The sequence below is a fragment of the Lupinus angustifolius genome, chromosome LG18 (assembly GCF_001865875.1).
Source record: "Lupinus angustifolius cultivar Tanjil chromosome LG18, LupAngTanjil_v1.0, whole genome shotgun sequence".
NCBI lineage: Eukaryota > Viridiplantae > Streptophyta > Magnoliopsida > Fabales > Fabaceae > Lupinus > Lupinus angustifolius.
The window spans coordinates 14451071-14470777 of record NC_032026.1 but is presented as its reverse complement, the minus strand read 5'-3'; the positions used below and the strand labels follow the sequence as shown (position 1 = coordinate 14470777).

Here is a 19707-nt window from a genome sequence, read left to right as displayed (position 1 = left end):
ATTGAGAAAAAAATTATAAAGATATAAAATAATATTTTTATATTATTTTGTGTTATTCTATTGGACAGAGGCATAGAAACATGATCATTTACACACCATGTTGTGAGATTTTTAGCACGTGCTTATGTATACGTAGAAAACACACGACAAATTTCTAATGGTTGGCAAGTGTCAACCATGTTATTTTTGTTTGTTTTTTGCTACTCATTTAATTGGATGGGATCACATGTCTCCATCCTACTTGGTGCATCAAGCTAATCATAGAGCTTCATTCATTTAAAAAGAAAAATTATAAAAACAGAAATTAATATTTTAATATTATTTTGTGATGTTTGATTGGTTCGGAACAGGAAGACAGAAAAATTGTAGGAAGGTGATCTGGTCCCATTTAATTGACCATTCTCTCCTTTGGGCACGTTACCATCCGTAAGCACAAGTAAATACAGAAGTCGTGTTTCATGCAAGGCCATATTGGTCTAATATGAGAAGTTATGTTTTTATTTTTACTTTAATACAAGTAACATTTCACTATAAATAAAATGATACAGGTACAATTTATTTTTTCTTTGATTTTTTACAATATTTCTCTCTCCATTACTATAGGTCATTGGAGATAACTCATAAGTTTAGCGTTTAACATGAGAAAATGAGAAGAGAACGGGCACAGAGGAGTGTTGAATTCTCTCCCCTTCACTTGTCAAAAAACAATGTTTTTTAATATCATTTGGCATCTTCTCTAACATGTTAAAAATTAATAAGTCTGTTAAATAATCACCATTAATTTCAACCACCACAAACTTGGATAAAAATTAATACAAAGAATTAAATATGTCCCTGATCACTTCACAGTAACGAGAAGTAGCATCTGCAACATGCACGTGACTACTAGCATGACGGGAAAGGACTCAACTACGAGACCGAATATAAATAATCATTTTTTGCAATTGTATATTTCTTGAAAAATACAATTATTTTCAACGTCGACATCAAATTAATGAAAAATATATGGTGGGTGCACCCGTTATTCATTAAATTAAACCTTAGGATAGTAATTGGACCTATGAGGAGACGATGATGTTTGCTTGTAAATGTTCATTAAACTGTACAAACAGATGATAGTAATTTTGGGATGTGAAAAAAGCACTTTTGGGCTTTTGGCTCAGTCATTCTCGAGAAAAGTTTGTAATATGGGCTCCACCCTTTATTTTCACTCTTCTCATTTTCACTCCTAAACCAAATAAGCTAGATTCTTCTCTCTCCTTATTTTCTCTTTTCCCTATTTCTCACATTTCGAACAGTGTTAATATCTGAACGTCCACAACAATATCAAATGTTTTGTTGTTCAGCTGTTGAAATTAACACCAATGATAGTAACTAACTTTCATGGACTCATGGTAGCCTTTAGGGCCAACACTGAGTGAATTAGAAGTCATTGTGGTGACTCTGGAATTTAAAAGCTTGTTGATATTCCTACAAAAGAAAACACAACCATAGGCCACTTTCTTTCTAACCAATTATCTTTGGGTTAGATGGCAAGTGACTTTGGTTTCAGGTTTTGTGCCCTTGGTTGTGCCATAGCAAACTAGATAAATGATGCTCTTAGCTTTCACCCAAGACCAGAAGAGCCAACTAGAACATTTAGGCGACTGAGACCCACAAAATTAGAGCCCCTGGGCCTTACTCATATTTGGCTCAAGCAACATGGCATGTGGGAACAACACAAATATAGGTCGAAAAGAGACGAGACTTAACATGTCAAATGAGACAGACAGATGCAGAAAGATCTAACCCGTAATCAGGCCCTAAATTTTAGCAAACATCTTTGGCTGAATTATTTATTGACTATGCTTGGGAGTGGATGAAAGATGCTAGCATGACAATTCTTAAATGTATGTCATCTATTGAATTATTTATTCCCAGTAATTTGTAACCCACGATAACCTAGAACTTAAACAGATTAACAGAGACAATGGAAGGAACAAAAATTTTAAAAATGAAGGGATATCACAGTGACAGGGAGAGCCTTCAGCGTGTAAGCATTTCAATGAGTTTACCATTAATTCATTATTCTTAACCTACTTTTTTCTTTGTTTTCTTCGGCACTCAAAACAATCAGTACATGGCAACTTATTTCTACCTGAAGAACTTGTTTGAAGTTTGCTTGATGGTATTTTCAGGTCCTCCACTAGTATTTGGTGAAGCTTCTGATTTTCCTCCATGAGTTGTTCAATTTTTTGCTGGTGTTTCAATACCTAAATCCATAGGGGGGAAATTTAGGCGACTAAACTACTGGAAAGTTCAATAAAAAACATATACACCCAAGTATGTTGAGAATCTAGCAAATGGACAATGTGAAAAATTACCATCTGAAGTAAATTGTTCTCTGACAGCAAGCGTCCACCCTACAATGTACATAGGAATCAGAATTTCACATGATATTTGATTAACTCGAAAACGAAAAAAAAAAGAGGGCATAATGAGGAGAAATGAATATTCTACCATACACATTTATGTATATTGATTGGGAAAATGGTTTTATAAATTTATCTACTGAAATGGGATGTAAATGAATGGAAAAAAAAAGACATAACATCCAATTACATATATGACAAATAACTGCATACCACTTCGTTGTGAGGTTCACCCTCTCCTTTCAACAGTGGATTTTGTAAAAAGTTGTTGAGAACCTTTTCAGTTCGGCTTTCAAATGTAGAGTCGAGAGCTTTGCTTTTTAGTGCAGTATTTTCAAAAGCAGAACCAATCTGCAAAGGTTTTGATCCTGCCAGACCTTGAGATGCTTGGTCTACTCCTTTAGTTGCCAACTGCATCATGCTTCCTCTGGATATTTGGTTTGAATTGACTATGCCTAAGCCACTTTGCAAGGACGTTGGCAAGGCACCCGGACCAAAGGGTAAATCTGGAGTAATTCCAAATTTTATCATCATCTTTGTCAACCCTACCTAGCAAATTGAAGATTTTAAATCTGATACATGTTAAAGGCAGAAAATGATAAAATATAAGACATGGTTTTGAGTTTGAGATAAGAGAAAATTTCACATACTACAAGAGAAGATTGAATTTGATTCAGGACCCCTGGTTTGATAGCAAGGCCTGCCATAATAAATAAAGATTCAGCTATCAATAGATGAAGAATTTCGCCATGAACATATAAATAACTAAGTTTCACAGCAAGCTCGACACATGAGTTAACCGTGTCCTGGGAATTTTTTTCACATTATGGCAATTTCTAATAACATCTTCTGGTTTCTCATTTCTACTGGAGTTCTATTATTTTGACACTGCATATAGTTATCTCTATCCCTCACTAACTTTTTAACTTCTCTGTATACACACATCCCCAAAATACAACATAAAAGCAAAGGGACACCATATTGGTGCACATTTGTGGTGTACAAGTAACTTCAATTTTTTAATTGTACAATGAATATAGACATTTAGTATTTTTATTATATTCTTGCGCATGTATAATAAACTATAGATCAGCTTCATGGAATGGATAAGTTATGTATATATGACAATGGACAGATTACACGATATGATTAACAAACACTTGAAAGCCGCTTCCTATGTGTATTTTCAAGATTTATTCATAACAGCAAAGTGTTTTCATGCAGTGTCCAAATCTACTCCAAGTCCATAAAATGTTAGAATATCAAATGCTAGGTTTTTTATTAGATTAATTTGACTAAAGATGTAGCAGTTCAAAAATTCCCCACTTACACTTAACAGGACTAAGAGCAAAACCAAAGAACATTATAAAGTAAACAAGAAAAACTGGATTGTATGATTATTAACTGTAAAGAACGGATCCATATCATGTAATATGAAATGTATCTGGACACTGAAGGAGAACTAAATAATACTAAATATAAAGATATGAAAGTTACAATAGGCTGGAACGTTATAAAATTTTGGCGAAGAGTTGAAAAACAGAATCCCTCCCATACATACTAGTGCATCACAACATTCACAATTTGGTATATATGAATAAGATGGCATACCAACTCCAAAACCATGGCCGAAACCAACACCACATCCAACACCTGCTTCAATATTCTTAGCTCCCAACTTCCTCAACTATATAAATAAAAATACAAAAGATGAGAAAATAATGCTAGACTAAAAGTAGAATGAGTTATTTAAACACCCTTCCCTAGCACTGCAATTTGACTTACAGAAGTATTGACATGCCTGGTAACACCCGAAAATGCATGGGTTGCACCACTAGCAGCACTCATTACTTGATTCAACATGGGTATTGCACCTACATGGAATAAAAAAATACCACCAAAAAATTAAAAATAGTTACACCGTGCTTGTTTCGGCACAGTATCCAATTCTACGTGGTTCATCAGTCTTTGCATTGTCATTACAAGATTTCTTTTACGGCGAACTCAGTACATAGTTAATAGGCTAAACGAGAGAACCATGTAACTATAATTTAAAATTACGCAATCAAATACATTTTCAGTAATATTTCTCAAGTATATAAAGTAAAACTCTTCAAACATATTGCACTCTTCAATCAATCAATTGAGTATCAACCTGACAAACATTAAACATTTAAAAATAAAATAAAAAAGTGATAGAATCTAAAATAAAATATTAGATGTGAAAAACAACTACATGGCTTATTTTGAGGTTTAAAGAAGCGTCTGAAATCCATGTCTTAGTATAATAATAAGATATAGAAAAGGAAAGGGTAGTAGTACCTAAATTTAAGGGGTGACCAACACCGATTCCAACACCACAACCGATTCCAAAACCCGTAAACACTTGACCTATTTTCAAAGAAAATGGATTCTCTATTCGAATCGCTTTTCCCTCTTTACTCTCAATTACGCTATCCATTTCTCAATACTCAATTCAATAAACCCTCTCACCTTTTTTCTCCACGCTTTCCCTCCTTCTTTTGGAAGCTGCGGTGGTGTCACTTCTGTGCGGCCGATAACATTGTATCTGCATGCGCCTGCACACGTGGAATCTAACCACAGGAGAGTATTTGATTTTCTAGGAAATTACAAATTTGACCAATCATTACCGTTGAGTTCTTACCTGCTGTTACTTAACACTGTGGGCTGCACTTTCGTTATTAGGGCCTGCTTTGTTGGAAATCTTAATTCAACCCAAGCCCTTAAGCCCATAAATATTTCCTATACATAAATTTTTACATTGATTCATATATCACATCACCTAATTGGTTAATAAATAAAATTTAAAATTACCTGATTTAGATATTTATAAAAATTGGATACTGGTTTCTGAATGTAGCCAAGTAGTTTTGACTTGCCATTACTTCAACTAGTTATTAACTCAATAAAGGCTTACAGTGTTTCATTATTTATTTCAAGTTAATTACATATTGATTCGTGAATAAATAAAAAATTAAATATAAAAAGTTATAAAAAATAGTATTCTGATTAGCATGGGACAGAGATTGAAATATATTTGCAACGGGTGATCTCTATCTATCTGTTCGTTGTAATTTGGCTTGTTGGATAGTGAAATTTTACGTTGCACCCAAATATTTATAAAAAAATATATATGCACTCAAGAATTTTATCAAGTTATTACATTATCTATTATTTATTTGTATTACTTCATTTAAAGAGTTGATAATAATTAAATATGAATGACGAATTATACAGTAGCATAACTTATTTTATTAAGGATTTAATATGTATACATTGACAGTGGTTTTTTACACTGTTAGCAAAATCTCACTATTCATATGTTAGTTAGTATTGACTTTCAAACAAAAGTATTGCAAATAAATGGTGAATGATGTGCTGACAATATAAAAAAATTTACAATGTCAATAGATAGATTTTAAAATCTTTTATTAAACCTATATTCACGCCCATGGTTGCTTACCTTCCATACCTATCTCTAGTTACATTTTCTTTGTAATAATCACATTGCTCCTGGAATTGAAGAACAATAATACTATTTATTAATATAGAGACAAATACATGTATTTTTTTATTTTCAATGGTAATAGTGTCATTTCATTATAATTAGAAGGGTAAATATGTTATTGGAAGTTACGTTTTTCTTTATTTTTTGAAGCATTTGTCTATTCATTAGTGGAAAGGATCCCAACTTAAATTTCAACCATAAAAAACATAACAGTTTAAAATAATTGACTTCGACCTAACTACCCTTTCAGCTTTAAAGCGTGAATATTACTTGTCAAAAAAAGGCCACTTCTAAATTATATTCTATTTTAAGTATAGATATTTACCAAAAAAGGTATTTTACAAAAACAAAGTTAGACAAATAAGAGTGAATAAATGTAATGGGGGAAACATTCACCCAAGAAATTTGAGCCACTCATCTTACTTTCTTTTTATAAAGTTGTTGTCTATACACCTATCATTTATATTTCTATAATGGTGATCTAGACATCACATGTCAAAAGTTACAATTCTCCTATAATGTTACTTACCTTACCATAAGGTTTTAATGTAAAAAATCAGAGTCAAAATAAAAATTGAATTAGATGGACTAATTATTAAAATTGGAACTTCAATATGCTATGAATGATGGGTATCACATCTCGGTCTCACTTTTTGTATCACTACATCACTACATGTACGATCAATTCTGATTGATTGAAAAATATATTTAAATTAAAGTTGTAACTATTAAATATTTTTTTAATCAACCATATCTCCTGACACATGGAGTGACACAAAGTTGTGGGACAGTAGATAATTTTTCAGCATGATCATGTGTTGAACAAACCTTTGAAAATCTAAAGTAATAATAAGCAAATAATCTTGGTACAATGTGTAACATTTAGAGTTGTGTTTGAAGAGGTGGTGAAACTACTATAATAGCAGATACATTCTTCTTTGGGCATGGGAATGCTATAACATGTTCATTAACTATAGATCCAATCCAATGAGAAACATGAACTGGATTATTTCCTTCTTGAAATGCTACCTCGTATACTCCAAAATCATTCCATGTAGTACAAGTAATTTGATTCTTGATGCACAACTCTTGCATACTATATCCACCCTTTGAACAAGTTTCTACCTTGATTACTTCAAATGATTCTTTCACAAGCAAAGAAAAATCTGAACCCATTTTTCTGTGTAGCTTTTTTTCTGCACCCTCAACACAAAGCATGGCTAATTCTCTCCACAAACCCTGGTTAATAAAATCTACACCCTCTGTGGTGATTTTGAATACAAAGTTGTTCACTTCATTTTTTGTTATAGTGCGGTTGATTATGTGGGAGGGAAGAAGGTCATGATTTTTCACAGGAGGGTGAGAAAATGTGGCCATAGGTGACTTCATTAGTTCATTTTTGGGTAGCATTTTGTTGTGTATCTCTGACCATTTCTTAAGAAAGTTTTCAACTACTATAACTTCTGCCAATAGGAGGCTGCAACTTATGCCAATCGAATATCCACCACATTCGAAATTGGTCACCTGATACAAGAAGAAAAAACAGATCATGTATTAACTTCTATTAACTGGTAAATATAATTTATTCTTTAATTAAAATAGTCTTTCCTGAAATAGTCTCTTTGTTTATAAGAATAAGATTACGTACATCTACCCTTTTCAAACTCGACTAAGTGGAACTTTATGTACTAGGCGGGTTTTTTTAAATTAAAATAGTCTCTCACTAAAAAAACAAGTTTAGTCTCTCATTTTGATAATTATAGGTTAATTTAGTCTGTCACATGATTGTTTAGTCTTTGAAATAATAAACTCAAAACCGATTGGACCAAATTTATAGGATAATATTGACAGAGTGAATCAAATTTATGGATGATATATAGAACTAAGTTGCCCCACTGTCATGAAAATCAGAGACAATTTAAGTGTTCATAATGTCAAAAAGCATATTGACTATAACCAATGATACTAATTTCAACAACCAAATTGATGAATTAAATTAGACAAAAGGAATAAAAGAACAAAACTTTTTACAAAGACAAAGTGTACTTGCCTGAACATAAAAGAGGGGAGAGAATTGAGGAAACTGGTCATCAATTTCATTCCAAAACACAAGCTCACCCTGCAAATTTTCCTTCTCATTCAACACAAAAAACTCAGCCAAACTAATTGGATACTTTGCCTCCAAGAGTCTAATACCAGAATCATTAGACACAATCTCAAAATCACCAACTTCTCTTCTATGAAGTCTACCTGCAAGAAGAGGGTGCTCTAATAGAACCATGGCTAGTGACTCAACAATCCAACCAGCCAAATTCCAACCATCATGGTCCTTTTCTTTCAATTTATCATAGTATAAACATATTTGGTAGCACCCATGAATTGTACTTGTGTTCAAACTAGGGTCACTAAGCAAAACTTGGCGAAATTTTCTTGGTTCAGTGACTTTGAGTGGTGGCACACTCATTATGGATACAATATGCAACTTTGGTAAGCTAGCATTAACATTTACATCCATTCTTGATTTTCCTACTATGGTGTGGCATTACCTATAGGTAGTGGATGTATTTATAAGCATAAGTTTTCATCATGGAAAATGCTTACCGGTACAAAAGTGAGAAGGGTTTTCTACTTTTCCGTGAAAGGTGAAAATGGCATTGCTTTTAGTCACTCAACAACCCCAATGAATTCATAATTTCGTATGCATCAATCAAAAAATAAAGGGACCCTTTTTTGGTTATACATCAACCATGTTATTTGTTGGAAGATTTCATAAAAACTCTTACTACCATATAAAATGAATAAAGACAATGTGGGGTTGCAAAGGTAAAAAGCAAAAACCCTTTGTTATAGGTTAAATTCTATTTACTTGACCTTTTATGCAGTGTTCTGGCATGAGAATTTATCATAACATATGCACATGCAATGTCATAACTCAATGGAAAATTTGGTCATACTACTAATGTAGTTTCCCCACAAGCTAAATTTGGTAACTTGTGAGGTGGAGAATGAGAAGAGTCTTTTTGAAAGAATGATGAAGTGAAGTTGGATCTCTCAAAATCTAAAAATATTCCGTTGCCGGGATTTGAACCCGGGTCTTTCGGGTGAGAGCCGAATATCCTGACCAACTAGACTACAACGGATTTGACATCTAAATTAACCATTTTTCATTATAGTGTAAGATTACTACAAGTCTTTTTGTTGGAAGATCACGTCATTATATCATATTTTCATTCTGGGAAGAAATAAAGAAACCATTCTATCGTTCTTAGAATCTTAGTATTTTCCTCATAAATGCTTGGAAGTAAGAAAAATTATATAATATTTTTTAACTATTAATAAAAAAATGTATCAATTGAAAATCAAAATAGAAAACAATTAAACAAATGTTTCAAAGGATTTGTTTCGTTTGGGGAAATACATCTATTTTTTAATGCTACTATTCTCTATGTTGGTGTTTCACTTTGAGATAGCTCATGCAAAAACATTCAAAGTTGGAGATGCTCGTGGTTGGGATTTCAATGTATCAAATTGGCCTTCTGGAAAAACATTCAATGCTGGTGATATACTTGGTTAGAATCATTTAAGTTATATCACTTTTTTTATGTTTCTATCAAATCAATTTCACTTCAACTTAAAAAGATATGGTTATGTTTATAAAATTCATTTCAGTCCTTCTATTTTTCGACTTTATCATTTTAATTTCTCAAAAATTAAAAAATCTAAAATGATCTTCAATTTTTTTAAAATGAGCCTTTTTAGCATATTTTACAACACTTGTTAGGGACTAATTTGACCCCAAAAAAATTAATTTGACCTACATTTGAATTTTTGGGTACCACTATAGCTCTTTGTTTTTTACTTTTTTAGATGACTAAACTAATAAGGTCGAATAATATGAATGACTAAAATTGAGTATTTATTCTAAATTTAATTATTTTCTTATACATACCTCTCTTTAATTTTATCTTATCTTTACATGTAGAATTCAATTATAATACCGCTGTACACAACGTCGCGATAGTGAATGTTGCTGTTTACAATTCTTGCACTGTAAAATCGGGTAAAGTGTTTAGGTCAGGACTGGAAAAAATCACGTTGAAGAAAGGACTAAACTATTTCATTTGTAGTGTACCTACTCATTGTCACCAAGGGATGAAGATTAGAGTCCTTGCTCAATAAATGTAATGTAACTTGAGTTATACAATAAACGTAAATAGTATGTAATAATAATGTATGAGTTTTATATATTGTTAACGTATTATCTATCATTTATGTTCAATTATTATTGACTTTTGAAAAAATATATTGTTAGTGTTTCTCTTTCATTTTATTATGTGTATTTGCGTACATGTTTTAAAGGCTTTTATTAAATTACTTGTTGCTTCTATTTTATTCATATGATTTAATAAATTATTAAATGATGTAAAAAGTGATATAATTTCACCATGATAATCATATTTAAATCCACACTAGAGATTACGTTACAGAAAAAAAAAATGAAGAAATCAAAAGTGAAAAAAATGAATGATAAATAAGAATATGGTTGAAAAACATAATATAAATATATTATATATGCAATTTTAATATAAATATATATACAAAAAATATTTAAATTATTAGAGTTAGATGAACATAGTTGAAAATACATCTATTAGTCCATTTAAATATAAACATAATGACTTATTTCATGACTATATGAAATAAAATATTTTTAAATAGATTAACATATAAGACTTTTAAATAGGTTATGCATAGGTTTTAAATTTATTTTACACAAACTATCAAACTAGGTTTCACCTCTCCTATATGTTATATAGGTTTTTGTTATACTTAATTAATCCATTAAAAACAAGTAAAAAATATGCACTTATCTACTCCCAAAAAGAGACAACTCTATCAAAACCGAAACAAGCTCATGATTTATTCTATAAAAAAATTTCAAGCCATTTTTATAACTTAATTTGGAGCCATTATTTTTAAATTTTTCTAAAGACATTGTTTTTCCCGCTTGTCCTCTGAACCAGTATATAACTGGCGCCAATCTAAAATTCAAAATTTTGACAACATCACAAAAATTTCCATAAGATAAACAAATAATATCTTTACCATTTCTTCTAATTCTTGTCTTTGTTCTACCGCATACTTTGTTTGATGTATTTTCATGGATTCAACTCCAAACCTTCAACGCATTAATTCCCAGGTATTTTACTATTTTACCTTTTGCCTTAGCTCTTTTACATCGTAATGCATATTTCTTTCAAATCCATTTTTATTTTTTCACATTTCGATTTGTTTTTTTACTTTTTTAGGTTCCCATTTTGTGCTCTTCGTTTTCGTACCCTTCTGGTATGTACATTTTTATTAATCAATATTCGACTAGTAACTGATTGAAATTAGAAATAATTCATGAATCACAGCTAGGTTACCAACAAGACGTTAGTATAATGGTGTAATGCTTCGTTGGATCCCTAAGGTCGAGAGTTTGATTCTTGGGAGTGTTATTTGTTGGAAGGGGCAGTCACGAACTCCCGAAAGAGTATTTATTTACCCAAAAAGTGAGGCATACCATAAAAAAAATCACAATTAGGGTTTTCAAAGTTTTCATATTTAAATAGATAGTTGATTCAATATCTGTGTTTTTTTTGTGGGTTTATGTTTCAGAGCCTCTTGATGTTGGGAATTGGTTCTCAAGCTACGAGTATCACTCTCCTACCTCTGATTCAAATTTCAGTTTCCAAGAATCTGCTTCTAGAGAACGTGAATCGGAGAGGGTCGAAGATGAAGAAGCAAAATTTGAAAATATCGATGAATTGGTTGTTGAGGAGAATCTAGTCCAATGTGGGAATACTTGTGTTGAAAATGATAAGCATAAGGTAAGGCTTCTACACAAATTTTCAATTTTGAATTGAACTAAGAGAAATGAAATTCTGTTTTGTTTTGTTTTGTTTTTTATTCTTGCAGATTGTGGATTCTGTCAGTTCACTCTCAGTCCTTTCTGGTTTGTGCTTCCTAATGCTTCTTTTACAATTTCTTTAGCAAAACAATAGCGAAAATTTTAACCGTAATTACTTCGTGTTTGTAACTTTGTTTATGCATTTTTTGTTGTTAACTCAGAGCCTCAAGACATTGGTAATTGGTTTTCAAGCTACAATTATGACTCTTCTATGTTTGACACAAATAGTATTTTAAGGGATGTGGTTTCTGAGGAGAATGAGTGTCAAGAAGAAAGGTTTGATGTTGAAGTCTTAAATGAAGATGAAGGAAGGCCTGAGAGTGAGAATGTCCCTTCGAAACCAAATGGATGTGTAGAACACAATAGCCCTACTGATAAAAACATTAGGGAAGTGCAACCTTCCAGCAGGGTAATCATTCTTGATTTCTCTTTTAAAACCTTTCATTTGTAGATGTTTGGTTGTTGTTTTTGTTTTTGTTTGTATTTATAGTTTGGTTGTTGTTGTTTGTAATTATAGTTTTGGTTAAGTACATATAAAAAGGACAGGAGAGAGAAATATATATTTACATCTCTAAGAATAGATATGTTCCTAATAGAAGCCAAATGCCAATGAACATTTTAAGCTCAATTGCATCTAGAGGTAGAACATCACAGTTAGTCAGTTACTATGAATAGATAATGGTTACATTGTGAAAATTTTCAAAGGAAAAAAGTTTAATTGCTACATGAATATGAATTAAAAGTTAAAAGCAGTATTACATGGATGTGGTCAATAATTCAATCTTACTCATCCACACCCTCTTTTTTCTTTATTGTTGAAAATCACAGGATGATGGGAGTGTTGAAATGAAGATTAGAAATTTAACCACTGCCAATACTTCCCATTTGGGTAAGATTTTGCTGCCTTGCGTGCAAGATAAGATACTGCAACTTATCCTTAGTCCAACCAAGTATGAGGAGTTATCAAGCTTAACCCATGGTGAAACCAGTGTGATGCCATATGATACTGATAGAAATCTATTCAACAATATGATACCTCCAAAGCTGACTCAAAAGATTGAAGAAGAAAAATCAAAAGCTAAAGTCCAACTTGACAAGCTTGGACTGAACACTGATTTAGCTAAAAGCTCCTCAGCAAGAAATTCAACCTGTACAAGTAATAAAGAAAATGATGGTTTTGTTACTGCCAGGAAGAATAGAAACACCAGAGAAAATGGAGAAAGTTCTTGGAAGAAACCAGAAAAGATGTCATCACAGAGTTCAACAAATACAGGAACAGTTCCATTGAGTTGTGACAGACACAAGACTAAGAAGAGAAAAGCATTAACAGAAGCAACAAATCTTCAACAATCCAATGTTGTGGAGATTACAGGGAAATGGAAATGCCCCCGGAAAGGTAAAGCTGATATTGGTGCTCCAATGAAGCAACTTAGGATTGAACAATGGGTGCGTAGGGTTTGAAAGGCAAAATGTACTTATACAACACACTTACTATAGACATTGTATGTTGAAGTGAGTGTGAGTAAGTATGAAAATATGTTGCATTTTGAAATAGAATAGAGTTACCTTCATACAAGTGTAACAAGAGGTGCTGGTTGAGTGGAGCACATTTGTCCCATTTTTTGTACCAAATGATGTACTATTACCTCTTATTGGTTGAAAAAATATTATTTAAGTTAAAATTGCAATTATTAAATATTTTCCTGGTCAATCATATCTCATAGCATATGGAATGACACAAAGGAGTGAGACAACAGATATATTCCCCTGGATGAGATGTCTATTTGTATTTTTTTCTAGAAAGGAAGAGAGACATGTTGTAACACTTACTTCTCATGTGATATGAGGTCATATGTTCAGATGATTGAAAGTTTTTTTCTTCACTAGAATAAGATTGTTTACAATTATATCCTAGATCCTATAAAGTAGTAACATTTTTCATCAGGTTGCACTTATTTTTTTGTTTTGAAAAGTGTATAAAGAATCTCAGTTTTATTGTTTTTGCTTGTAGTGACAATTTAGGTCCAGTATTTTTTCCTACACATGATCTTAGATAATTTAGGACTGACCCTCATGATCATTGCTAAATGGATTATAAACTACTAATGATATTTTTAATTATTTATTTACTAATAATTAATAATGGTATAATGTCCTATTGACTCTATCTATCCAAAACTTTATGATAAAGATACGATGGTTAAAACTTTAGAGGGGAACATTGAAACTTGATATCTATATATATATATATATATATAGATATTTTGTTAAATTTATGTATGAAATTTTCTTCCAAAAAATCAAGTGTTTTAGTAGACTGACGCATAAAGTGTGAGAACTTGTAGATATAATTTTCATATTCCTTATAAAAAAACTTCATCTATTAAAATACTTTTAATAAATTTAGGACCTATATATAAATATATATACCTATACATGACCTTAGATATTCTAGAACTTCTCTTCACGATTATCATTAAATGGTATAAACTATTAATGATATTATTAATTATTAATTAATAACCATAATACTACTATTAATTATTTTATAATAATTAATAATGGTATAATAAATATGATGTCCTATTCTAATGTACCCAAAAATATGATATCCTATTGATTCCATGTACTAAAAAAATGATATCCTACTAATTATGCATTTAATGATTTTTATAGCTCTCTCTTTCCAAAACATTTATATTTATACTTACTATATATAAAAGTAAAACATGATGTAACTTTTATTATAGTGTAAGTTTACACTTCCTGTTTTGTCCTTCATATTATTTAATTTTTACAAAAACCAAATAATCATAATTAATCACCACCAACACATTAATTAACAAGATCTTAAACTAAACATTATCATAAACATAAAAAAAATATAATATAAAGTACACCAAATACAACAAATATATTCTAATTATAACAAATAAAATATGTAAAAATTATATACGTAGTATCATGTAATATTGATCGGCATGCATGAAGTATATGTACACACTAGTTATTATAAAGACAAAATAATTAAATCCTAAGAACCCATGGAAACTTGGAATTTAAAAATTTATATTTTTTCAAACTTATATATTAAGTTTTATATAAATATCAAGTATTTTGGTTAAATGACACGAGTCTAAGAACTTGTAAATACAATTATCATCATTCTTATAAAAAAAACTCTATCTACTAGAAAGTTTTTAATAAATTTAGGTCCATATTGGACTCATATATTTTTGGACTAACATAGATTCTCACTAAATAAATAATAATTTTTTTGGCACTACTAAATGTATTCCTACCTTTTGAGTAAGAAACTAATCCATTTCGAGGTTCGTGACTATCCCTCCTAACAAGTGTCACTCTCAATAATCAAACTCTCAACATTGAGAATTCAATGAAGCCTTACGCAACTAGAGCAACGTCTTATTGTTAAATGAATATTAATTATATTATAATTTATTAATTAATAATATTAATACTACTGTTATGTATTTACTAATGATTAATAGTGGTACACTAAATATGATGTCCCAGTACATTTTTGAAACCATGTGTCACTCTTTTTATGAGTATGTTTGATATTATACTACTCACGAATTGTAGATATAATTTTCATAATCCCTATAAAAAAGTATCTATTAAAAAGTTTTTAACAAATTTAGATCTTATATTTTTCCTACACGTGACCTTTGTTATTTTAGGATTGTTCTCTAAAAGAATAATAAACTAATAATGATATTATTAATTAATAATCTTAATATTACTATTATTTATATCCTAATAATTAATAATGTTATAAATTCATATTTTGTTCAAATTTGCGTCTTAAGCTTTATACAGTTTAAAAAATCCAGTGTTTTGGTAAACTGACAAATAAAGTGTGAGAATGTGCGGATACAATTTTCATATTACTTACAAAAACTCTATCTATTAAAACTTTTTTATAAATTTAGGTCCTACATTTTTTCTTACAAGTAAGGATATACTCATAAATTTTTTAAATTTACTCCTCATCTTAGCCATCAATTTTAGGAATATCTAATCGTTTAGATCTACACACTAATTCAAACAATTTAATTTCCCAATAATTAATAGTTAAGATAAGGAATAAGTTAGAAAAACTTACTCTTTGAGTAAGTAGATCTCTCCCATTTCTTACATGTGACCTTAGATATTTTAGAACCAAACCAGATGATTATTGCTAAATGAATTATAAACTATTAAAGATATTATTAATCTTAATATTACTATTATTTATTTAATAATAATTAATAATGGCATATTAAATATGATGCCATATTGGCTCCATGCCAAAAATATGATATCCTATTGACTTTGCATTTAATGATATTCTTAAATCTATCTTTCAAAAACATTATAATAGAAATAAATGGTTAAAACTTTAGTGGGCCCACAAAAACTTAAAATTTATAAAATGATATTTTATTCAAAGTTTTGTGTTAAGTTTTATATATTCTCTAAAAAAAATGAAGTGTTTAGGAAAACTAATATATAATGTGTGAAAATTTGTAGATATAATTTTCATAACCCATGTAAAAAACTTTATCTATATTCTATTTAATAAATTTAGGTCCTAAATTTTTTCCTGCATGACCTTAGATAATTTAGGACCGACCCTGATAATTATCGCTAAATGGATTATAAACTACTAATGATATTATTAATTATTAATAATCGTAATATTAATATTATTTATTTACTAATAATTAATAATGGTATAATATCTTGTTCAGTCCATCTACCTTCAAACATGATATCCTACTCCCTATGCATTTAATGATATTTGTAACTTTAATTTTCCAAAACATTATAATAGAGATAAAAAGGTTAAAACATTAGAGGACCCATCGAAACTTGATATTTATAAATTGATAATTTTTAAAACTTATTTGTTAAGTTTTATACGATCTCCAAAAAAATCAAGTGTTTTAGTAAACTAATACATAAAGTGTGAAAATTTGTAAATACAACTTTTATATTCCTTATAAAAACTTTATCTATTAAAATGTTTTTAATAAATTTAGGTCCTAAATACATTTTTTCTTATACATGACCTTAGATATTTTAGATAAACCCTCATGATTATCGTTAAATGGTATAAACTATTAACAATTTATTAATTATTAATTATTAATTATTTTCTAATAATTAATAATGGTATACTGAATATGATATCATATTAATGTACCCCAAAAATAGTACCCTATTGACTTCATGTACCTAAAAAAATGATATCATATTAACCATGCATTTAATGATATTTGTAACTCTATATTTCCAAAACATTATTATAGAGACAAAATAATTAAAACCTAAGTACCCATGGAAACTTGAAGTTTAAAAATTCATATTTGTTCAAACTTATGTATTAAGTTTTATATTGTCTTAAAAAATACGAAGTATTTTGGTTAAATTGTAAGAACTTGTAAATACAATTTTTATAATTCTTATAAAAACTCTATCTATTAAAATTATTTTAATAAATTTAGGTCCCATATTTTTCGATAAATGACCTTAGATATTTTAGGACTGACACAAATCGTAACTAAATGAATAATAATCTATTAATAAAATTATAATTTATTAAATAATAATAAGAATATTAATAATATTTATTTACTAATAAGTAATAGTGTATACTTAATATGATGTCCAAGTACACTTTTGAAACAACGTGTCACTCCTTTGTGAGTACGTATGATATTATACTACTCTATATGCAATGCAACTATTTATTGTCGATCTGAAAAACAATTAATTATTAAAATTTTAATTCGAATATATTTCTTTTCAACCAATCATAATCATAAGGAATTGTACATAATGATGCATTTTGTGAGACCAAAATATATTTCTTCTTACAATATAGTGAATAAGATTCTCTCCATTACGATAAAAAAATTATTATTTCTTGTTTTATTTTCAATGACAAAAATACTATTTCATTGTAATTAAAAAGATTAATGTGTCATAGGTTGTATTTCCTTTTATTTTTCAACTACTTACATCTCTCATACACGACATAATCCTTAATACAAAATAGTATATATAGAGAGAGAAAGACACACACCACTCAACCATAGAACCTTTATTTGCTCTTTCTTTAGACCCTTTGTAATCTTAATCTATTCTAGTGCAACTAAATACAAGATGGCCCAGGGAAGAGGCAATAGTGCAATGATAGCTCTAATGCTATTATTCTGTACGTTAATGTTTCACTCTGACATAGCTCATGCAACTAACTTCAAAGTTGGAGATTCTGGCGGTTGGACCTTCAACGTAGTAAATTGGCCCTCTGGTAAAACATTCAAGGCTGGTGATATACTTGGTTAGTGTTATTCTTATTTCTAGTATAATCACTTTTATTGTTATGTTTCTATCAAATCAATTAAATTTAATAATTTGATGTTATCTTTATATGCAGAATTCAATTATGATACACAAGCTCACAACGTAGTGGTAGTGAATGAGGGTGGTTACAATTCTTGCAGTGGTTCATCAGGAGAAGTGCATAATTCAGGAAAGGATCAATTGAAATTGAAACAAGGAAAAAACTACTTCATTTGTAGTAAGCCTGGTCACTGCCAAGGAGGGATGAAGATTGCAGTCTCTGCTGCATAAATGTATTGTAATTTGAGTTATACAATAAACTTAAATAATGATAATAATAATAATAATATTCTCAGTGTTTTTGTTTCTCTTTATTATGTGTATTCGTATAATTTCTTCCTTTTTATTCTTATGGTTTAACAAATTATTAAATATAAAAGTTGGTATAATTTGAGTATAATAATCATATTTAAATCCACATTAGAAATTACATTAAAGAAAAATGAAGAAATGAAAAGCGAAAAGGGTGAATAATAAATAAGAATATGTTGGCAAATTGAATATAAATGTGTTGTATTTTTAAGGGAAAAGTTCACAAAAATTATTAAACTTTGTGTTTTTTCAACTAATTATTATTAACTATTTTTTCTTCCTAATTATCATTTAAACTTTAATTAATAATGAAATTGATCGTTGCATAAATTTAGTGTTCAATTAATTACAATAAGAAATTCTCACTCATGAATTTTTTTTATTGTGACTGTCATATCATTAATATGTAATTTTAATTTTCTTATATAGTAATTACTCTTTTAACACTAAAATTTTCTTATTATCTTCTTCTCAATCCTTTTTTTTAGAGTTTTTCTGGCAATAGCCACTACCTAACATGCAATAATGCAATGGTGAGTTTATTGCTATTATTGTGAGTGGGGTAGTAACAATGAATTAGTAATTTAACATTATATCTTTGTAACGACTGATTTCATTAACAGATAAAATTTAAGGGTCTATTTGGGAGTTAGTGAATAGAAGATAATGTAGAGAAGAAAAATGTTTCACAACTACAAAATACACTTAAAAGTCTTCCATTTCCATTCTTTACACTCTAAAAACCAATTAGCAAACAAGCCCTAAGAGTAATTAGGAGGAAAAAATAGTTTATAATATCTACTTGTAAAAGACATGCAGTTTATGAAAATTCTATGCACTTTTCTCCATTTCTAAAACATAAAAAAAAAAAGTTGGAAAAATATGAAAAAAAATAAAATACGGTGAAGCACGGAAAGTAATATATTTTCATTTATTATGGTTAAATTAATGAAAATAATTCAATTAATGAGTTACTGGAAAAAATATAAAATGAAGAGTTCTCGACTTTGGTAGCCAACAAAAATCTATCAAAGATGGCTTGAGACGTTATTTATGGGAGACACGTCATCTTAATTCTTATGTTTATA

The 19707-nt window shown here is 29.6% G+C and overlaps 4 protein-coding genes and 1 non-coding gene across 6 annotated transcripts; 2 read left to right on the top strand and 3 right to left on the bottom strand.

Moving 5' to 3' along the window:
• LOC109332214 lies at window positions 1968–4948 on the bottom strand. 2 transcript variants are annotated; one of them, XM_019567112.1, is made up of 7 exons: window positions 4734–4948; window positions 4197–4285; window positions 4023–4098; window positions 3062–3111; window positions 2625–2960; window positions 2364–2402; window positions 1968–2252 (listed from the first exon to the last, which is right to left on the bottom strand). In XM_019567112.1, exons 1-7 carry the CDS (start codon window positions 4870–4872, stop codon window positions 2076–2078), a joined length of 906 nt encoding a protein of 301 aa, XP_019422657.1. In that variant the 5' UTR covers window positions 4873–4948; the 3' UTR covers window positions 1968–2075. The 2 variants fall into 2 exon arrangements, with proteins under 2 accessions (XP_019422657.1, XP_019422658.1); XM_019567113.1 differs by lacking the exon at window positions 4734–4948 and adding an exon at window positions 4648–4699.
• LOC109332202 lies at window positions 6773–8486 on the bottom strand. The gene is made up of 2 exons (XM_019567094.1): window positions 7991–8486; window positions 6773–7464 (listed from the first exon to the last, which is right to left on the bottom strand). Exons 1-2 carry the CDS (start codon window positions 8453–8455, stop codon window positions 6823–6825), a joined length of 1107 nt encoding a protein of 368 aa, XP_019422639.1. The 5' UTR covers window positions 8456–8486; the 3' UTR covers window positions 6773–6822.
• TRNAE-CUC lies at window positions 9008–9080 on the bottom strand. Its single transcript has one exon. It is a non-coding gene; the product is annotated as a tRNA-Glu (tRNA).
• LOC109333011 lies at window positions 11000–13492 on the top strand. The gene is made up of 6 exons (XM_019568231.1): window positions 11000–11140; window positions 11250–11286; window positions 11602–11813; window positions 11902–11938; window positions 12055–12302; window positions 12722–13492. The coding sequence occupies exons 1-6, from the start codon at window positions 11102–11104 to the stop codon at window positions 13352–13354; spliced, it is 1206 nt and encodes a 401-aa protein (XP_019423776.1). The 5' UTR covers window positions 11000–11101; the 3' UTR covers window positions 13355–13492.
• LOC109333015 (basic blue protein-like) lies at window positions 17974–18608 on the top strand. Its single transcript, XM_019568235.1, has 2 exons — window positions 17974–18245; window positions 18342–18608. The coding sequence occupies exons 1-2, from the start codon at window positions 18068–18070 to the stop codon at window positions 18536–18538; spliced, it is 375 nt and encodes a 124-aa protein (XP_019423780.1). The 5' UTR covers window positions 17974–18067; the 3' UTR covers window positions 18539–18608.

Bases quoted from the DNA above. Each gene is read 5' to 3' on its own strand.
- LOC109333011 (XM_019568231.1), top strand. From the start codon at position 11,102: ATGGATTCAACTCCAAACCTTCAACGCATTAATTCCCAG. The intron at 11,141-11,249 runs GTATTTTACTAT...TTACTTTTTTAG, and splicing joins TTCAACGCATTAATTCCCAG to GTTCCCATTTTGTGCTCTTC. The intron at 12,303-12,721 runs GTAATCATTCTT...TGAAAATCACAG, and splicing joins AAGTGCAACCTTCCAGCAGG to GATGATGGGAGTGTTGAAAT.
- LOC109332202 (XM_019567094.1), bottom strand. From the start codon at position 8,455: ATGGATGTAAATGTTAATGCTAGCTTACCAAAGTTGCATATTGTATCC. The intron at 7,465-7,990 runs GCAAGTACACTT...TTCTTGTATCAG, and splicing joins CTCCCCTCTTTTATGTTCAG to GTGACCAATTTCGAATGTGG.
- LOC109332214 (XM_019567112.1), bottom strand. From the start codon at position 4,872: ATGGATAGCGTAATTGAGAGTAAAGAGGGAAAAGCGATTCGAATAGAG. The intron at 3,112-4,022 runs GTATGCCATCTT...TTATTATGGCAG, and splicing joins CGGCCATGGTTTTGGAGTTG to GCCTTGCTATCAAACCAGGG. The intron at 2,961-3,061 runs GTATGTGAAATT...TCAATTTGCTAG, and splicing joins AAATTCAATCTTCTCTTGTA to GTAGGGTTGACAAAGATGAT.
- LOC109333015 (XM_019568235.1), top strand. From the start codon at position 18,068: ATGGCCCAGGGAAGAGGCAATAGTGCAATGATAGCTCTAATGCTATTA. The intron at 18,246-18,341 runs GTTAGTGTTATT...CTTTATATGCAG, and splicing joins CAAGGCTGGTGATATACTTG to AATTCAATTATGATACACAA.